General features: G+C 40.5%; 1 protein-coding gene across 2 annotated transcripts in view; it reads left to right on the forward strand.

The window, feature by feature from the left end:
• The window catches only part of MED1 (mediator complex subunit 1), a 46,536-nt gene extending 26,093 nt beyond the window's left edge, over positions 1-20,443 (forward strand). For both annotated transcript variants that reach the window (XM_034415858.2, XM_034415859.3), the window contains exons 11-17: positions 276-387; positions 601-725; positions 1,558-1,682; positions 4,897-5,098; positions 9,540-9,635; positions 9,969-10,074; positions 14,546-20,443. In XM_034415858.2, coding sequence (XP_034271749.1) covers positions 276-387; positions 601-725; positions 1,558-1,682; positions 4,897-5,098; positions 9,540-9,635; positions 9,969-10,074; positions 14,546-17,810 — 4,031 coding nt within the window. In that variant the 3' untranslated portion in view covers positions 17,811-20,443. The remainder of the gene's footprint in view (positions 1-275; positions 388-600; positions 726-1,557; positions 1,683-4,896; positions 5,099-9,539; positions 9,636-9,968; positions 10,075-14,545) is intronic.
• Positions 20,444-21,219: the final 776 nt, after the last annotated feature.

The following is a 21,219-nucleotide window of genomic DNA, read 5'->3' on the forward strand; positions in this document are numbered from 1 at the left end:
AATCTGACATAAAAAGAAATTGTACTTCCAGTTCATGGGGGAACATAGGATTTAAACTTGCCTGCACTATTAAATGGGCAAATCTTAACTGGTATATAGCAGCTTTTGGGAAGTTAAATGCCAAGAATGCCATCTGTTATCAAAGGACATCCATCACAAATCTGTTTTCTGTATAACAGTGAATTGTGTTGATCACAAGTTATGCAGTGACTAGCATTAAACTCATTGTGCTACAACTCTTTGAAAAATTTTACCTTTTTCTCCTTTCCTTTCAGTTCCTCGTTACCTAGGCATGAATGTATGTGTTACAATTGAGGGAACCTTAACTATGAATAAACTTCCAATTGCCCCTCTGATTATGGGGACTCACCCTGTTGATAACAAAGGGTAAGAAAAAAAGCAACACTGAATGCTCATTGCTGTTCTATAGGACAAGGTCATTTCTAGTACCTTTTTTTCACGTTGCCCATTATATTATTTTTAATGAATAAACTAGTGAGTTAAGACTGTCCCTCCCTACACATGTAATCATCTCTGCTGGGGCCTTCAGCCACTAAAGAAATCTGATTATTATCAAATATTTTTCTTTTTTTTTTTCAGGACACCCTCATTCTCCTCAGTTACCAGTGCCAATAGTGTTGATTTTCCAGCTTGCTTCTTTTTGAAGTTTCCAAAACCTGTTCCTGTTTCTCAGGCTTTCATTCAGAAACTTCAGAACTGCACCGGTAATAACTTTCGATAAATTCTTGCAAGGATTTTGTGGGCATCAATGAATTATTTTCAGTGGCACCATCTGTCATTAGATGGCAGCAAAGTAGCTTTTTTAAAAACGCATTCTTATTCTTTTTCACAGCCGAAACTGTATATTTTCCATGAACCTAATTAGAAAAAGTCCTATTTTCTGCTGCTGAAATTCTCTTTTTTTAAGCCAAGCAAATGCCATATATTTGTCATTATAAATAATCATGGAAATATATCATAGTCTTGAAAAGGGTAGCATCTCAGAGTAAGGTTGCATAGAGTTTTGTGGTAATTTTTCTCTGTTCTCCCCTCTCATTTTCCCCTGCCCTTGCAAGTTACCCATAGTTACTTTCTATACTTCATCCTTTTTTCTTCCTCCTATGTGGACAAAAAAAAAGTTATAAATATTTGAAAAACTTAATTGTATTAGCCAAGCAGATGATGCATGCACAGACATGTAATTTAGCTAAAACTGAAGAAATTTTCTAATATAATAAATCTATTGATGATTATACCTTTTTATCTCCCAAGCGTAGTGCTCTCTCTGTGGACCATGTTAATTTTTAGGTTGGCTTTATTATATAATTAATGATATAATCCTTGACTTCCAGTTGCCAAATGGGAATGTATTTATGTATTAAACACTTGTGGTGTCTGGGAAGATAATTATGACAATTCCATAGTGCAGTAAGTTCCTCCCCCCACCCCCTTGGAGGAATTGCACTAAACAATACAATATTCCCTCAACTGCAATGTAACAACAGCTGTTCTTCAGTTAAATCTCTGGGGCTGATAATATTTTCTTACTATTTCTAGGTATCCCGCTGTTTGACACTCCTCCAACATATGTTCCATTATATGAGCTTATCACACAGTTTGAGCTATCCAAGGAGGAGGAGGAGGATCCTTGTCCATTGCACCATACTATGCGCTTCTATGCTGTAAGTTATCAAGTGAGAGAATAACATATGAGCTAGGCAAGTTCTAAGTATAGAATTTTCTGAACATCAGAAAAATGTTAATACATTGCGCTATAAATATAATTGTGTTTTATTATGTAATGCCTTTAACTTTGAACTGAGAATCTCATTACTATTTAACTGAGAAGTCCTATATTGATTTGAGATTCAAGTACAGTCAATCCATAGGTTACAACCCTAACTGGGACCAGAATTTCCACACTAAACAAAGCAATTATCACTTACAAAGGCAGTCCTGGCAATTCAGCTTGTGGTTGTTAGGCTAGGATAGTGATGGCTAACCTTTTCCAGACCGAGTGCACAAAGTGTGTGCGGCCGAACCCCCCAAATGCAATGTATGTGCAGGCCCTGCACATGTGCCCCGATGCATGCGCGCATGACCCCTGCATGCGCACGTGACCCCCCCTATGTGCACCCCACCCCCCACACATGCGCAGCAGAGGCGCAAAGACCAGCTGGCTGGTGGGAGCCCCGCACACATGCACAGCTGAGCCGGGGTGACGGCTCATGTACCCACAGGGCACTGCATGCCATCTCTGGCATATGTGGCATAGGTTTGCCATCACAGGGCTAGGACCATGCAGTTGTTAGACTAGGACTTCAGACTGTCTCTGCCCTTTTGGCCACCTTTCATAGCATAGGGGGGGAGTGTACAGCAGCAGAATACAGCAGCCTCTTATCTTGGCCATGCTTGTAGGGCAACCAAAAAGGGCATAGACTGGGACGTAGAGATAGGCTTAGTGGGGGTGGGGGTGGAGTTGAAATGGAGGCAGTTTGCACAGGGCAAGAAAACGTGACCACAGGATGTTGCAATAGTTGTAAATGCAGATCAGTCACTAAGCACTCAAATTTTGATCACATGACTAGGAATGCTGCAGTGGCCATAACTTTGAGGACCTGTGATAAGTCCATTTATTTCAATGCAGTCATCATTTTGAATAATGTTGTTAAACAAATGGACATAACCCAGGGACTACCTATAGGCTAATTTCTTTTCCTATCTTCTCTCTTTCTCTTTTTTCCTTTTAATTTCACCATTCTGGGATTAATCTTCTCTTAAATTATTCTAAATATGCCTACTTAGGCTTAGACTTAGAATAACTTTATTGTCACTTTAAATGCACGCTAATCGGCATACATTAAAATGAAATTTTGTTACACACAGCTCTCAAAAGTTCACCACCTCCAATATACACTACATAAACATTACTAAATAAATAAATAAATATGCATATACCCACATATATTATCTTACCTTGGAGTAAGCTCCAGAGAATTCAGTAGGATTTCTTCTCATAGATGTATATGGGGCTCATTGTTAATTTCTCTATCATACTGTCCATTTTATATATAAGAGCAATAACACCTATATTTTGGTGGTTCAGAGTAAATCTGAAAATCCTTTTTTATATAGTAGTTTGTTTTGTGTCTATGGAGATTCTCAGTCATCCAGGTCATGGTTGTCCCAAAGGTGCTTTTTTAAGAGTCAGCTGGACTTTCTGGTTTTTCTTTGTATACATTTTGCTGCTTCTTTGCTGCTTCTTGGATGAGAAGTGAAATTTCTTCAAAGAAAAACCAGAAAGTCCAGTTGACTCTTGAAAAAAAGCAACTTTGGGATAGTTTGTTTTGTGTTTTATTTGCTTTTTTCTTAATCTACAGAATTATCTATTTTATGTACCTGAGAAGTACTTAGAGAGCATTATAAACACTACCCTTTTTGAATGGTAGTTTCAATTTCATACTGTTACAAATGTTACCAATTAGGTTTTCTATCCCAGAGAAGAAAGCTCAGTAGGTCTGTAACAGATTTCTACATTTTAAAGATCTTCAGTGCTCCGCAATACAGAGAAAATAATCTTTATGCTTTCCAAAGTGGAATAATTACAGAAAAGTAGAAATGGTTAAGGACATTTTTTCTTCCTTCATCACACTCTTGTTGACATAACATTCTCTTGTTATAATACTATGATATAACATTGACATAAGGAAGATAACGAAATTTAGAAAAATCTCCTACAACATAATACTATGATATAACATTGACATAAGGAAGATAACGAAATTTAGAAAAATCTCCTACAACATCTCCCACTTTCTGTTTTAGGGGTTTTTATTCTAACTTCCTCTCTTTGTCACTTCTGTCAACAGCCATTTTGAAAGCTTGTAACTCTTAGACATCTTTTAAGATTTAAAACAATATGCTTGGTTCTTCATCTATAATGTGCCTAATTCGGTTTACAATTCTTAGTTGAACCTTATCTTTTAATAAGCCTTTTTCTTGCAAAATAAGTAGTATGCAATCTAAATTAGAATAAAAAGTCTATTATTTTTTGATGTCACATTATTTACCTGGAATGGAAATTAAAGGATAATTTCTTTATGACATGGGCAAACCTAGAAAAAACCTTTTTCTTAACTGTGTTGGATTTAAAGCATTATATATCAATTTATTCCCAGAAGAGTCAGTTAGAATTGAACATGTGTTAAATTTTATTTTTAAATGTCTATAAAATAATAAATCAAAATGTTATACTTGCACTGTATAAGAACATACGCCATAGATAAACTTTGTAATGGAACCTAAACAAAGTGGTCAAATGTAGATCAAAGCAGTCTTTTGCCAACTATGTGCAGATAATTTTAAATTAGATTTTTTGTAATGAACCCTATAATTGGTACTGATTGCTGAGCTTGATAGGAGTGGAATATTTGCTGAATTGAGAAAGGATGCTTTTAGTGTTATTATTTTGTCCCCTGTTATTAAATGAACAAAACATTTGTTACTACATACATTCCAGGATTAGGTAGTTCATCATTGGAATACATCTCTTTTACTCGAGTAACCACACACACAGTTGTTAGATATTGTAAGAGATGTATGCTAAATATCTGAATGATTCCAACATGATTAATTTGGCACATTTTCTTCGTAAGATACTTTGAATTTTGGAAACAGTATAATTTAAATATTTTTAAATGTGTAATTTTCCTATGGATAAAATCTACTGTATCTATATGGTCACTAGGAATTGAAACAACTTTGTGGCACATAATAAACTTTTGCATTGAAAGGTGATTCAGATCACCTTTGTAAGGCTACTCCTTATAAAGGCATTTGCTTTATAATATTCCCTCCTGCTTTATGTAATATGTGTTCGTGTATTTCAAATTCCAGGCCTTGCCAGGACAACAGCATTGTTATTTCCTCAACAAAGATGCCCCATTGCCAGATGGACGAAGCCTTCAAGGAACACTGCTTAATAAGATTGCTTTCCACCATCCTAGTCGAGTTCCTCTCATTCTCAGTATGATTAGGCATCAGGTGGCTTACAATACACTAATAGGCAGCTGTGTCAAGCGAACTATTTTAAAAGAAGGTGAGTACTAGTGCTTCCTTAAAAAGGAAGCACCCAAAGAGCTTTTAAAAGACACTTTCATTACTGGCATTGTCAAGTTCAGAACACACACACACGGAAGAGAGAGAGAAAGGGAGAGATATTTAAACATAAATGTTATTTTTGTTTAATAAGCCACTTTAAAAATCCTGCATGCTTATTTTACAGATACTTTGTTCCAGAAAAATAGAAGATGCAAATAGGCTTCACTTCTGCATCTGTCATTCTGCTAGTCAACATATATTTCTAATAAGCATTTTGTGATGTTGTTATCATACACAGTACAGATAGTCCTCAATTTACCTCAGTTCGTTTAGTGACAATTCAAAGTTATAACAGAACTGCAAAAAGTGATTTATGACCATTTTTCACACTTACAACTATTGTAGCATCCCCATGGTCACCTGATCAAAATTCAGACACAGGCAGCTGATTCATATTTATGACAGTTGCAATGTATCAGGTCATGTGATCATCTTTTGTGCTCTTCTGACAAGCAAAGTCAGTGGGGAAGACAGATTCATTTAACAGTGTTACTAACAAATGCAGTGATTCACTTAAAACATCTGTGTCAAGAAAGGTCATAAAATGGGGCAGAACTCACTTAATAACTGTTTTGCTTAACATCAGAAATTTTAGGCTAACTTGTGGGCATGTCAAGAACTACCTATAATGTATTTATCTATATTTACAAGATGCTATTGTGCATCTTTCGTCTCAAGAATTATAGTAGGCTGTATATCTATCTAAAAAATAGACTGGATTTATAGATTTGATTTGGTTGTTTGATTTGATTTGGCATCACCCAACTCAAAAGACCTTGAAAATTTTGAAGCACATGATTAGTACAAGCAGGCATAAATTCAATTTTTATATAGTGTTATTTTTTTCCAGATGAAACTGAAAACATCTTTTGTAGCTGAAAATATCTTTCATAGAGAAAATTGGATAAAATTAGAATAGTATTGACATGATGCCTGTATTTTAGACAGAAATTAGAAAAAATTTCAACCATGATTTTGGCATATTGAATTTAAAACTAATTTTGTATGAAATTTAACATATCAGTATTCTCCCAACATAGTATGTTTATATCTTTGCTAAAGGCATGAAGTGGGTACAGAATATGTTAGATACTTTGAGGAAATACTAAAAATAAGATACATGAAATCAAATTACAGTTAGGAGAATTTGTTGTGTCTCCTCCAAGGAATACAGATTGGCGAGTTTAGGATTTTTTTCACTATAGCCTTGCAGCAAATCTGTGAGATAGGTTAAGTTACAAATGGCAACATATGGCTGTTAGGATATTTTTAGACTGCAACTCTTGTCTGTCTCATCATTGACCTTTTTGATCTTGGCTAATATATAAATGAGAGTCACAGATAAGAGCAAACAGCAGGAAAAAAAACAGTTGCAATACTCCTACAGATATCCATTTCATTCTTGTAGAGGCTTCGTTTCAGAATTGTTTTAAAAAATATTAGCTGTCTTTTTATCATCAGGAATGGTTCTTCTGCCAAAATTAAACATATCTTTCATTTTCATTTGCATATTTTCCTTTGAATTGTTTCCAAGAGCAACTAAATTCAATAGGAATAGACAGAGTACAAAGTAATAAAAACCTAAAAATGGCAACAAAATATATAGTAGTTTATAAACACATAACAAATATGATTTAGGCAGCTATGATGAATCAGTGAACTGAGCACAGTTTTGTTCTATGCAGAGCACAAGGCAGTCTATCAGAAAGGGAGATGGTAGATTTCTATATCAACAAATGTGCAAACCTCTAAAGAAAGGAACTTTGAAAAAAATAGCATTTTATTCTAAAAGTGCAAAGCTTTTCAGTTTTTCAGAACTCAACAAGCAAACAACATTTAACAAGCAGTTAAAGAACCAGAGTATTACTGATGGTTCTGTCATTCCCTAACATCCTTGGTTTACTGAGGAGCTGAGGGATTTGAAGCGCCGGAAAAGACGCCTAGAGAGTAGTTGGAGGGCCAGTCGTTCTGAATCTGACCGGACACTGGTAAGATCTCATATTAGGAATTACCTACTGGCAATAAAAGCAGCGAAATGTAGTTACTTTGCTGCTCTTATTGCGTCATCAGATAATCGCCCGGCCGCCCTTTTAGGGTGACCCGCTCCCTGCTCCACCAGGAAGCGCAGGAGGACCCCTTGGAGGGTAGAGCCGGGGATTTTGTTCAATATCTGTATGACAAAATCACTCAGATTCGGGAAGATCTGGACTCTGACTGGGTAGTCTCAGGGGGAGGGACTGGGGCAGGTCTTGAGAATGTTATCTGGGATGAGTTTGATCCTGTGACCCCTGAGGACGTGGACAGGATTCTGGGTAGACTGAAGGTGACCACTTTTTTATTGGACCCGTGTCCCTCCTGGTTAGTGCTGGCTTCTCGGGAGGTGACACGAGGCTGGTTCCAGGGGATTATAAATGCTTCGTGGGATGAGGGTGTCTTTCCTGCCACCTTGAAAGAGGCAGTGGTGAGGCCTCTCCTCAAGAAGCCTTCCCTGGACCCGGCAATGTTGGTAAATTATCGTCTGGTCTCCAACCTTTGTTTTGTGGCGAAGGTTGTTGAGAGTGTGGTCGCGCAACAGCTCCCCCAGCACTTGGATGAAACAACGTATCTGGATCTGTTCCAGTCGGGCTTCAGGCCCGGGTACAGCACGGAAACGGCATTGGTCGCGTTGGTTGATGATCTCTGGAGGGCTCGGGACAGGGGGTGCTCCTCTGTCCTGGTCCTGTTAGATCTCTCAGCGGCTTTTGATACCATCGACCATGGTATCATGCTGCACCGGTTAGAAGAGTTAGGGATGGGAGGCACTGTGTTGCGGTGGTTCTCCTTTCTCTCTGACCAGTCGCAGTCTGTGTTGACAGGGGCACAGAGGTCGACCCCGAGGCCCCTCATATGTGGGCTGCCGTAGGGGTCGGTCCTCTCGCCTCTCCTGTTCAACATTTATGTGAAGCTGCTGGGCGAGATCATCCGTGGTTTCGGGGTGGAGTACCATCAGTACGCTGACGACACCCAGCTGTACATCTCCACCCCGGATCACCCCAACGATGCCCTTGAAGTGATGTCCCAGTGCCTGGAGGCTGTGCGGATCTGGATGGGGAGGATCAGGCTCAAGCTCAACCCTTCCAAGACTGAGTGGCTGTGGCTCCCGGCATCCCGATATAGTCAGTTGACTCCATCACTGACTATTGGGGCGAATCATTGGCCCCCACAGAGAGGGCTCGCAACTTGGGCGTCCTCCTGGATTCACGGCTGTCTTTAGAAGAGCACCTGACGGCCGTGACCGGGAGGATTTTTTATCAGGTTCGCCTGATTCGCCAGTTGCGTCCCTTTCTGGATCGGGACTCGTTACGCACGGTCACTCATGCCCTCGTCACCTCCCGCCTGGACTATTGTAATGCTCTCTACATGGGGCTCCCCTTGAGGAGCACCCGGAGGCTCCAACTGGCGCAGAGTGCGGCCGCGCGGGTGGTAATGGGAGCGACATGGCGCTCCCATGTAACACCTCTCCTGCGCGAGCTGCACTGGCTCCCCGTGGTCTTCCGGGTGCGCTTCAAGGTTTTGGTTACCACCTTTAAAGCGCTCCATGGCTTAGGACCTGGTTATTTACGGGACCGCCTACTACCACCAATAGCCTCCCACCGGCCAGTACACTCTCATAGAGAGGGACTCCTCCGGGTGCCGTCAGCCAAACAGTGTCGACTGGCGGCCCCTAGGGGGAGAGCCTTCTCTGTGGGGGCACCTACCATCTGGAATGAGCTCCCCCCGGAGATACAGAGGATCCCGGATCTGCGCTCCTTCCGCCGTGCTGTGAAGACCTTCTTATTCCATCAGGCGGGCTTGGCCTAATCTCCCTCTTTTAATATGTAAATTTTAATCTGTTTTTAAATTATTGGGGTGTTTTAATCTGTCTGGGCCAAAATGATTTAATTTGATTTTATTTGGTTTTTAAATTTTTTGTATTTATGTATTTTATTGCTTGGCTGTTCACCGCCCTGAGTCCTTCGGGAGTAGGGCGGTATACAAATCAAATAAACTAAACTAAACTAAACTAAACTAAACTAAACTAAACTAAACTAAACTAAACTAAACTAAACTAAACTAAACTAATTCTATTTGGAAAAATCTTTTATTAAATCAAATTTAAAAGCCCCTGATTTAGCTCTCAAAAGTTTTTTTATGGGGACAATAAATTATCTAACCTTGCCTTCAAATTGATTTTTCCATGTCGTAAATAAGTTGCAGATAAAAACATGAATATTTATATCTTTCCTTGACTTTCATTATAAAGTGAATAAGGTTCTCTCTCTTCAAAGGCTTATTGATGTCCATACTTAAATGAGTATTTTTCTTTTGGCTATATTACCAAGTTGTGTCTTTTTTTTCAGATTCCCCTGGCATCCTGCAGTTTGAAGTCTGCCCTCTTTCTGATTCGTGCTTCAGTGTATCTTTTCAGCACCCTGTTAATGACTCCTTAGTTTGTGGTGAGTTGCAGGAAGGAGGAGGATTGGGGCAAGATATATGTATAAACTGAGAGCCAGTGTGGTTCTAAGACGCTAGACTAGAAAGCAGTGACCATATTCCACCTTAGCTATGAAAACCTACTGGATAACCTTGGGCCAGTCACATTCTCAGCCCAACTCACATCACAAGATTGTTGTTGTGAGAGAAATTGGAGAAGGAAGGTTTGTTGGATATGTTTGCTGCCTTGAGTTATTTGTAAAAATAATAAAGGCAGGATACAAATAAATAAACTGGCATTGGTTGAAAATTGACTTATTTTCAATAACATTCTGCTTATGAATTCTGTCTTTCAGTGGTAATGGATGTACAAGATTCTACCCATGTGAACTGTAAATTATACAAAGGGCTTTCTGATGCACTCATCTGCACAGATGATTTCATTGCAAAGGTTGTTCAAAGGTATGTCTGCTTAAACAAAAAAACCTGATGACTTAAAACTAGTAAAATATAAACATGATTATTCAGAGATATATTCAAATAGCTTTCACCATAAATCTTTCTTTACTGCTTTTCTGTTTCATACACTGCTATTTTTCAGATGCTACTACAATAGCAAAAAAGCCTCCCTCAGTGCAACACTATTCTGAATTTACTTTGCCTAATTTTTTCAAAGCTATACAACAAGATTGGCTAGATTCATATACTATATTAAAACACAACATACCGTACTTTGTTTTGTTATGGCTTCACATAGTAAATCCAGGCAATAGTTTGCAAATAGTGGTTTACGGCTTCGAAGTGTGTATGAATTGGGCCACTAGCACGTTCAGTGTATGATAGCATACAAATAGTCCTTGACTTATGAACACAACTGAGCCCAAAATTTCTGTTGCTAAGTGAGACAGTTGTTAAGTGAGTTTTTGTCCATTTTATAATGGACACTTGTTAAGTGAATCATTGCAGTTAAGTTAGTAACAGGGTTATAAAATAAATCTATCTTTCCTTTGATTTAGCTTGTCAGAAAGTCGCAAAAGGTGATCACATGATCATAGGACACTGCAGCCCACAGGTGGATTTCAGCAAGTTCTGACCAGTTCTGGAGAACAGATAGCGGAAATTTTGAGTAGTTCCAAGAACTGGTAGTAAAAATTCTTAATCCCCCCCCCCCCAATCTATTCTCTGCCTCCCAAGGCCCAGTTGATCGGAAGGAAATGGGGATTTTGCAGTAACCTTCCCCTAGAGTGGGGTGGGAATGAAGATTTTACAGTATCCTTCCCCTGCCACACTCACCATGCCATGCCCACCAAACCATGCCACGTCCACAGAACCGGTAGTAAAAAAAAAATTGAAACCCATCACTGCTGCTGCCAACAAATATGAAACAGTTGCCAAGTGTCTGAATTTTGATCACATGATCATGGGTTTGCTACAAAGGTCATAAATGTGAAAAATGGTCATAAGTCCTTTTTTTTTTTTTGAACAGTCACCAAATGAATGGTTGTAAGTTGAAGATTACCTATAAGATGCCTCTATACCTAATCAGATATAATCACTCATGTGGAAGAAAATGCATATAACCCATTTTTTTTCTTATTCAGGATTGGCCAATTTATTTTATAGCTAGGGACTACACACTAATTGTATTTTTACCTAATTACCTCCAAGAACCAAGAATAGTGGCAATTATGTTGTTATATTGGCAGTGGGAATAAGGCTGGAAGATTTGCATCTTTCTTTGAAAAGGAAATAATATGGAGAGTTAAGGTACATATAGTTCTCAACTTATAATTTACAATTTACAACCATTAATTTATTGACAATTCTATAATCCAACAGCATGGAAATAAGTGACTTACAACCACTTCTCATACTTATGATTGTGGACAACTCCACAATCACATGATCAAAATTTGGGCATTTGGCAACCATTATTTATTTACAATGGTTGCAAAGTCATACGGTCATATGATTGCCATTTGAGATCTTTCCAGTGGGCTTCCAGCAAGCAAAGTCAATAGGGAAACTGGATTCATGATTCACTTAACAACTGCAATAATTCTCTTAATAACAACAAGTCAAAATCTGGTGTAGCTCATTTAATAAATCTTGCTTAGCAATACAATTCTACAAGAATTGTTGCCGTAAGTCAAGGACTACCTGTACCTATTTTCAGGTGCTTATTTTTGTTAAACAGAAATTGCAATAGAGTACAGTCTGGAACAGGTGTTGGCAACCCGCAGCTCTGGAGTTGTATGCGGCTCTTTGGGCCCTCTGCTGTGGCTCCCTGTCAGTTAATCCCACCACTGGCTGGCCCCGCCCCTCACCCTCCTCTTCCCAGTCACTCCTTGCCTGGCCTGAGAAGGTAAGGGCAATGGCAGGGGATTGAGAAGCGGCCAGGGTTGATTCTCTGGCACTTCACTCTTGCTGGAGCTTCTTCTGGCTCTTGTTGGTGCTGGGCGTGCCTCGGTCGCTTGGCGAGATGCACAACTTGCTCTCCGCCCCAAAACACTGGCATGACCTGGCTGCGACCGATGCCAGCCTCCCTAACACAAGGGCTGGTGGGGTGGGAATGGGATCTGGGAGGAGGGGACAATGGAAAGAGGGACGGGCCCACAGCGCCCAACTGCAGCTATAAAACTTGCACGGGGGACTTTCACCGCCCGGAGGACGCTTTTCAATGAAAGTCGCCGGCGGCATGTACCACTGGAGGAGTAAAGCAGCTCAGGGCAATGGGAAAAGGGGGCTGGCCCTACTGAACCTCACATACCCACCCCAGGGGTCAGGCTTGGAGAAAGCCAGAGGACCCTTGTCAAAGACACTCACCTGTCAGCTGGTCTCTCTCTCTCTCTCTCTCTCTCTCTCTCTCTCTCTCTCTCTCTCTCTCTCTCTCACTCTCACTCTCTCACTCTCACTCTCACTCTCTCAGAAAGCCAAGGCTGGGCCAATCCGGCAACCTTTCCTTGGGGCTCCTTGCTACTCCTTTTCTTTCTTTTTCTTTCTTGGCAACTTTTTGGAAATCCGGGCTAATTGAGGAACAAGCGTGAGCTGTAGCAGAGACTTTCCTTTCGGCAACTCTCCTCCTTTTTCGACCCCCTGGCCAGCTGTGGTAGGAGGGTATGCACAAATGGGGAGCGCTTTGGCTGAGCCCGGCTGCTTGCTTGAGGAGGGTCTTCCTCCTCATGCACACCCTCCCGGCCCTGCCACAGCCAGCCAGATGGTCATGAGAGGAGGTGGAGGAGGAGGAGGGTCGCCTGAAGGGAAGCCTTCACCGTGGCTCACTCGTTCCTCAGCCAGCCTGGATTTCCAAAAAGTTGCCAAGAAGAAAAGGAGTAGCAAAGAGCCCCAAGGAGAGCTTGCTGGTTGGCCCAGTCTCGATTTCCGAGAGAGAGAGAAAGAGAGAGAGATACAGAAATACACATACAGAGAGAGAGACATATAGAGAGAGAGATAGAGGGGAGATAGAGACACAGAGAGAGATACAGAGGGGGGAGATAGAGAGGGAGACATAGAGACACAGAAATAGAGAAATATAGAAAGAGGGGGAGATAGAAGGGAAGAGAGAGGGAGACACAGCGACACACACACAGTGGGGGGAAAGACAGAGAGAGACACACACACACAAAGAGATAGAGAGATGTCAAAAGGTTTTTGTGGTTCCCGGTGTTTTTTAACAACCAGTTCTCTGCCCTAATGACCAGCTGGATAAATGTGGCTAGTGCCATGATGGCGAACCTATGGCACGCGTGCCACAGGTAGCACGCTGAGCCATATTAGTGGGCACGCCAGCTCAGCTCTGGGGTGCATGTGCGCGCCGGCCAGCTGATTTTTGGGCCTTCTGGGCCCACCAGAAGTAGGGAAACAGGTTGTTTCCTGCCTCTGGAGGGCCTGGGGGGGTGGGGAAGGCCCGTTTTTCTTTCTTACCTGGCTCCAGATCCACCTAGAGAGGCTCCTAGAGACTCCTAGAGAGGCTCCTAGAGACTCCTAGAGAGGTTCTGGAGGCTGGGGACAGCAAAAAATGTCACTTCCTGTCCCACTGGGAGTTTGGAAATGGGCCCTTTCAGCCTCTGTAGGGCCTCCAAGGGAGTGGGAAAGGCTGTTTTCGCCGTTCCAAGATACACAGAGAAGATTTGGAACCAGGTAAGAAAGAAAAACGGGCCTACCAGACTATCATGTGCCAGGAGCGGGAGGGGGGAGGGGGTTGCACACACATGCACGTGGGCATATGCGCACACGACCCTCCCCCGCCTCCCCCCTCTCCTGGCACGCGATGGCAAAAAGGTTAGCCATCACTGGGCTAGTGAATGGGTGGGAGTGAATGACAAGTTGGCCATGCCCACCCAGGTTTTGTGGCTCCCAGTGTTTTCTTTCCCGTGGGAAAGGGGTCCAAATGGCTCTTAGAGTGTTTAAGGTTGCAGATCCCTGGTCTAGAAGGACATAGTGTTCTAAACTGCATTTGGTCTCTTAGTTTAACATAATCTAAAATATATAAAATTAGTGGGCCATACCTAACTTTGTTTTTACTGCAATAATTTATTGTTACTTTAACAAATTAGTATGTCTTGTTTTGTTCATTTGTTAATTGAGAAAAGGGAATTTAAAAAATATTTGGAAGGGATGGGAAAGATTATTAGAGAAAGGCTTCCATCTGTGCTTCATAGGATGCTACTGCCATGGCTTAAAAATAATGCTTAGTTGCTTTTCATTTTTTTATTCAAGCAGTTATGTATTGCTTTGTATTCTCCTAAAGAAGAAAAAGTTAAATGTATATACTACTATTTATAAAGCATTTGAACTGAATTATATTCTGTTAAAAATGTAAAGTTAGACCTACCATTGTTCACATCTTTTGTAGTAAGAGTAGTTGTGCTGTTCTGAGAAAATTATTAAATAGTAGGACTAAATTTGCTTTTTACAACGTTGTATCTTGTAGGTGCATGTCAATTCCTGTGACTATGAGAGCCATAAGGAGGAAGGCAGAAACAATCCAAGCAGACACACCAGCTTTGTCCCTCATTGCTGAGACAGTTGAAGATATGGTGAAGAAGAATCTGCCTCCCGCAAGCAGCCCAGGATATGGCATGACTACTGGCAACAACCCAATGAGTGGCACCACCACCCCAACCAATACTTTCCCTGGCGGCCCCATCTCCACTTTATTCAGTATGAGCATGGGCATCAAAGAAAGGCATGATTCAGTGGGACATGGAGAGGACTTCAGCAAAGTGTCTCAGAACCCCATTCTTACAAGTTTGCTACAAATCACAGGCAATGTAGGCTCTACTATTGGCTCTAGTCCCACTCCTCCACACCATACACCTCCCCCTGTCTCATCTCCTGCAAGCAACACCAAAAACCATCCAATGCTTATGAATCTTTTGAAGGACAATGCTGCTCAAGATTTCTCAACTCTTTATGGAAGCAGTCCACTTGAGAGACAGAACTCTTCTTCTGGCTCTCCAAGGATGGAAATGGGACCAGGGGGCAATAAGCAAAAAAAGAAAAAATCACGTGTGTTAGTGGATAAACCAAAGCATCAAACTGAAGATGACTTTCAGAGAGAGCTGTTTTCTATGGATGTTGATTCCCAGAACCCCATATTTGATGTCAACATGACCACTGACACTTTAGATACTCCTCATATTACTCCAGCACCCAGTCAGTGCAGCACCCCTCCAACAACCTATCCACAATCTATACCTCATGCCCAACCCAGTATTCAGAGAATGGTCCGGCTCTCCAGTTCAGACAGCATTGGTGCTGATGTTACAGATATTCTTTCTGACATAGCAGAAGAAGCATCTAAACTGCCGAATACCAATGAAGATTGCCCTCCTATTGGGACACCAATAAGAGACTCATCCAGTTCAGGGCATTCACAAAGTGCCCTTTTTGATCCAGATGTTTTTCAGTCAAATAACAGTGAAAACCCATATACTGATCCAGCTGATTTGATTGCTGATGCTACTGTAAGCCCAAATAGTGACTCTTCAAATCAGTTCTTCCCAGATGGAGTTGACTTCAACCCTGATCTCCTGAACAGCCAGAGCCAAAGCGGTTTTGGAGAAGACTATTTTGATGATAGCAGCCAGAGTGGAGACGCTGATGACTTCAAGGGCTTTGCACCACAAACGATAAGTACTCTGGGTGTGCAAGTACTGGGGGGAGATGGAGGGGAGAGTAAGTTCAAGGCAAGCAGCCAAGCGGACACAGTCGACTTTAGTATTATCACTGCTACCAGCAAGGCTCTGGGAGCCTCTGATGTATTGGAGCATCATAGTGGAAGCCAGAGCCCCTTACTGAGTATGGGAGAATTGGGGAAAGAGAAATCACAGAAGCGGGTCAAAGAGGGTAATGGATCTGGGAGTTCTTTAACGGGCCCTGGGCTGGATGGCAAGGGTGGAAAACGCAATCGCACCCCATCCAGTGATGGAAAGAGTAAAGAAAAGGTCCAGAAGCGGAGGAAGGTGGAGCCAGAAGGCAAATCTCCTTCTCATAGTACATCCACCAGACCTTTCACCCCACCAGCAAGCACAGGTGGCTCAAAATCTCCTGGAAGTTCAGGCAGGTCTCAAACACCCCCTGGGGTAGCTACTCCTCCCATCCCTAAAATCACCATCCAGATTCCCAAGGGAACAGTGACTGTTGGCAAACCTTCCCATGGGCAGTACACAAGCAGTGGCTCAGTCTCTTCTTTGAGCAGCAAAAGTCATCACAGTCATTCCTCCTCCTCCTCTTCGTCCTCCTCGTCATCGTCGTCCTCTTCGTCTTCCTCCTCGACGTCAGGCAAAATAAAGAGCAGCAAGTCGGATGGGTCTTCGGGGTCCAAGATGAGCAGCAGCCTCTACTCAGGCCAAGGCAGCTCTGGTTCAGGTCAGTCCAAAAGCTCCACCCAATCAGTGGGCAAGCCTGGGTCCTCCCCCATCACAAAACACGGCCTCAGCAGCGGCTCTGGAGGTACCAAGATCAAACCTCAAGGGAAGCCTTCATCGCTTATGAACCCTTCCATGAGTAAACCAAACATTTCTCCTTCTCATTCTAGACCCTCGGGCGGTTCTGACAAGCTGGCCTCTCCGATGAAACCTGTTCCAGGTACTCCCCCGTCATCTAAAGCAAAGTCCCCTATTAGTTCCGGTTCTGGAGGTTCACACATTCCTGGGACAGGATCAAGTTCAAGCATGAAGTCATCTTCAGGGATGGGATCTTCCAGTTCCATGTCCCAGAAGCCGCCTCCTTCTTCAAATTCTTCAATGGGATCTTCATCTTCCTTTTCATCTGGCAGCTCTTCCATGTCTTCATCTCAGAATCAGCATGGGAGTTCCAAAGGCAAGTCTCCAAGCCGAAACAAAAAGCCATCTCTGACTGCTGTCATTGACAAACTCAAACATGGGGTTGTCACCAGTGGCCCCACAGGAGAAGATTCAGTGGATGGACAAATGGTCCAGAATTCCAGTTCATCAGGCCACTCCATGTCCTCCAAGCACAATCTGTCGGGGAATGAACTGCAGGGGAAACGAGAAAGAAGTGACAAGGAGAAATCCAAAATCTCTGCTTCAGGAGGTTCCTCTGAATCTTCCAAGAAAGCATCTGATTCAAAGAGTGTTGGAAGTACTGGAGTGGCCAAAATCATCATCAGTAAGCATGATGGCGGTTCTCCTAGTATTAAAGCCAAAGTTACTTTGCAAAAACCTGGGGAAGGAAGTGGGGATGGCTTAAGGCCTCAGATGTCATCTTCCAAAAATTATGGATCACCCCTGATAAGTGGATCAACTCCAAAGCACGAGCGTTGTTCTCCTAGCCACAGTAAGTCACCTGCATATACACCCCAAAATATTGACAGTGAGAGTGAATCTGGATCATCTATAGCAGAAAAATCCTATCAGAATAGCCCCAGCTCTGATGATGGAGTTAGGCCTCTTCCAGAATATAGCTCAGAAAAGCATAAAAAACACAAAAAGGAAAAGAAGAAACTGAAAGATAAAGACCGTGACAGGGATCGTGACAAAGAGAGAGACAAAAAGAAATCTCACAGCATAAAGCCAGAAAGCTGGTCTAAATCTCCCATCTCTTCAGAACAGTCCCTGTCTATGACAAGCAGTGCCATCCTTACATCAGATAGACCATCTAGGCCCAGCCCTGATTTCTTGATTGGGGAGGAAGATGATGATCTCATGGATGTTGCCCTGATAAGAAATTGAGAATATTTGTAAATTGTGCGTGTGTGGAATGTTTAATTTATGTTCTTTAAAAAAAATAACATTAAAATTGTGAGCATGGGTTCAAGTAAATCAAACCTGATTTGGACAGCTAGTGTGTGTGTGTGTGTGTGTGTGTGTGTGTGTGTGTGTGTGTGTGTCAGAGATACACACACAGAGACACACATCTATATTGGAAGCTTGTCTACCAAGAGCCTCTGCCAAAAAAAACAGTTTGGTTATAAGTCTGTCACTTATTCACAAGATTGCATTCCTTTAGGCAGAGGATGAACATTACCTATTTTAGTAGAAATAGATCTTCATTGCACCACTTTTATATTTCTATTTGATGCTTAATTTTAATCTTTTTTTTTAACATTTAGAACTTGGTTTTTATTATTCATATTGGGTAATATTAATATTCATTAACAGATTATTGGAAGCAATTTAGTGCCTGATATTTCTCTAGTTCTTTTAGGTGCTGACACATTTCCTTTTAAGGAAAAAAAAAATCCAATCTGATACAAATTTACAGATAGCACCAATTCTGGCACTCATCCAAAAGGGTGAAGTATTTTGATATAGATGTGTTATACCTGTAAGGTAATTTGACTTATTCTTCGTGTTATAAAACTGAATTTTTAAGAGTACCTGTGTTGGATTTCATGCCTATTTTCTGTGTAACAGTTACACAGTAAAGCCTATCATTTGATGAGAAGCAGAAAGGGATGGTTTTAGAAACTCTTGAACACAGAATTTAAATACTTCTGGTCTGTTTTAATTTTGAATGTATATACAAACCACAAAGGAGAGAATTTTAATAGTAAGCATTATGTCCTTTTGCTTCAGTTGATTTTTTTTTAACATTAAAGATGTTATTATCTCAGTACATATAATATGAGTCCTCTGATGTATAAACCACTCTAGAAATGTAATATTCTTGGTCATATAATAGGAGTCAATAGTACAATATTTTAAAGAGTTGTGTTAGTTCCCAACAGTTTGGCCAGCTCATTACCTCCTTTCACGTTAGTGAAATAACACTGAAAGCACCTAGGAAAAGCACCCTTGTTTGCACTGTTATATTTTGTCATAGGAAATGAACTGAGACTCCATAGACTTCCAACATTACATATGCATCTGTTTACCAATCAATACTTCCTGTCTTCTATATTTTAACACTGACATTTGCCCAGTATTTTGAAAAATTGCGCAGCTCAGCATTCTATATGCATCTGGACTAGGCAATGGCAGTATATGGCCATATGGCCATATCTGTACTGATAGATTAAACCGTGGCCTTAGAGCTATGCATTCTAAATAAATTGATCTTTCCAAGGTATTATCTGGTTAGTCTACCTATTCTTGGATTCTGTGTATTAATGAAATATGAGGCAGCTTTCGCTTAACCTGGTATCCTGCAAAATAAAAATCCTTACAATTCCAACCAGCTAATTAAGAAATCTGATAGTTTTAGCCTTACACGTCTGGCAGTGCCAGCTTGGATAATGCTGTTCTAAGATACAGTGGAGATAACACAAACTGTACTTTCTTTGTATTGTATTCTTGCTTTCTTGTTCAGCAAATTTAGAGCAAGTTACATTATTGTGTCCTTACATGTGTTTGATTGAAAATTGCACACAAGATCTATGAAATAGTAAGAATTGTTTTACTGATATTCCTTATATAGCACCATATTACAGATGTGCAATTTTTTTTATTGGTCAGGTTGTCATGTGTTCAGTTTCTATAGTATTCTTTTTAATTGAAAATGCAATGTTCTAAGTAACAGCAGCATAGGATTTTCAAAAGTGAAGCTTCATGAAAAGCTTGCTATAATTCCAGACACAGTGTCATACATAGAGAATAGAGATTCTCTTTCATTTTTGCAATAAATACATAAATACAACTGGTCCTTTAAATCAGAGGTCCCCAACCCTTGAGCCACAGCCTGTTTGCACAACTGGGCTGTTTGCACAAGCAGTGTGTGAGCATACTCAGTTCCACATGCACAACTGGTGGGCTTGCATGCAAGCACGCTTGCCCCGCTGCTTGCAGAGAACCACTGCCTGTCCACAAAGAGTTTGGGGATCACTGCTTTAAATATTATTGTGTCTTCATTTCAGTGAAGAGATAACAGTATTGGCTCTAGATCCATTTCATCAGTTGGCATTAAAACCAGTATGCTGTCAGAGTCATATATTCCCCATATATATTGAGTTGTCCAAACATGTGGCACAGAATAGGATACATTTTCTTTTTATCTTTTGTATATAGTATGTTAGATTGAACCAATGTGCTAACTCTAGAGTTTGCTATCATATGACTAAAAAGAATAATTTTCAAAAGAATGTTTACTTATACACAATATTTCAGATCCCTCAGTATTGTCAAACCAAACATTAATAAATTAAGATAGGAGAGCTACATGTTTAAATCTCAATTGCAGCAGCTTACAGATTTTTTTTCCATGTAAATATATGACCTTTACTTTCATTCTATGAACAATTTGTGTAAAGACTGCTTCCTATGACAGGTGGGTAAGGAATATATTGTATAATAATGTTTTAGCTTCTTGAAAAGTATTTTAAACTATATGTTGGTTTTTACATATAAATAAATTTGTTTGATAGAAATATTTGCCTCATTTTGATTATTGCATTTTAATGTCATTTTCTTTGCAGAGGAAATTCTGATTATTAAATGCTAATTTTGGAAAGTGTTGAAATCCTGACTTAACTATAATATTTAAAATTAACTGGAAAGTGTAAATAATTATAAATTTTTCTTATCCCCATCAATATTAATACACAATATAATTGCAAATGCTACTTCCTTTGATTATTTGGGGGCTCATGGCAACAACATAGGATTTAATGCTCTGAAAACTATTTGTCTAAGCCTTTTTGTTCCTTCATTTTCACCCTTTTGTTCCTATAGACTTCATTTTAGTTGACAGAGGGCTTATAGACTCTATATTTACATCAACAAACAGCAGAAACAAGTTCTTATTTTTATTTGTGATTTAAAATTATTGGACAGCAATGAGAATAATACTAATGCAGGATAAGTTCCTCAAAAGGCAGCTTGCCAACAACTATCTAACATTCTTGGCTTATGGAAGGAGGCTTAGCAGACTTGATAAATATACAAACTGAATGCTTGAAGAGCATTACTGTTCTTCAAATCCTGTACAATGTTGTAGTTCCTTGAAATATTTGAAGATAGGAACATTTCTGAGGATGAAAAACATTGCTGAATGTGATTGCCTACAGCTAAAGTTAAGAAAAGCCACACTTTTTATGGTCTTAAAAAAAAAAACCAAATGCACTGTTACAAAGAGTATACGCTGCTTTGCAATTTGAGTATTGATGCTGGGTATTTTAAAGGACATATGGGTGGCATTTATTCT

Source organism: Pantherophis guttatus, chromosome 4 (assembly GCF_059756535.1).
Source record: "Pantherophis guttatus breed Tessera chromosome 4, ASM5975653v1, whole genome shotgun sequence".
In the NCBI taxonomy this organism is placed as follows: Eukaryota; Metazoa; Chordata; class Lepidosauria; order Squamata; family Colubridae; genus Pantherophis; species Pantherophis guttatus.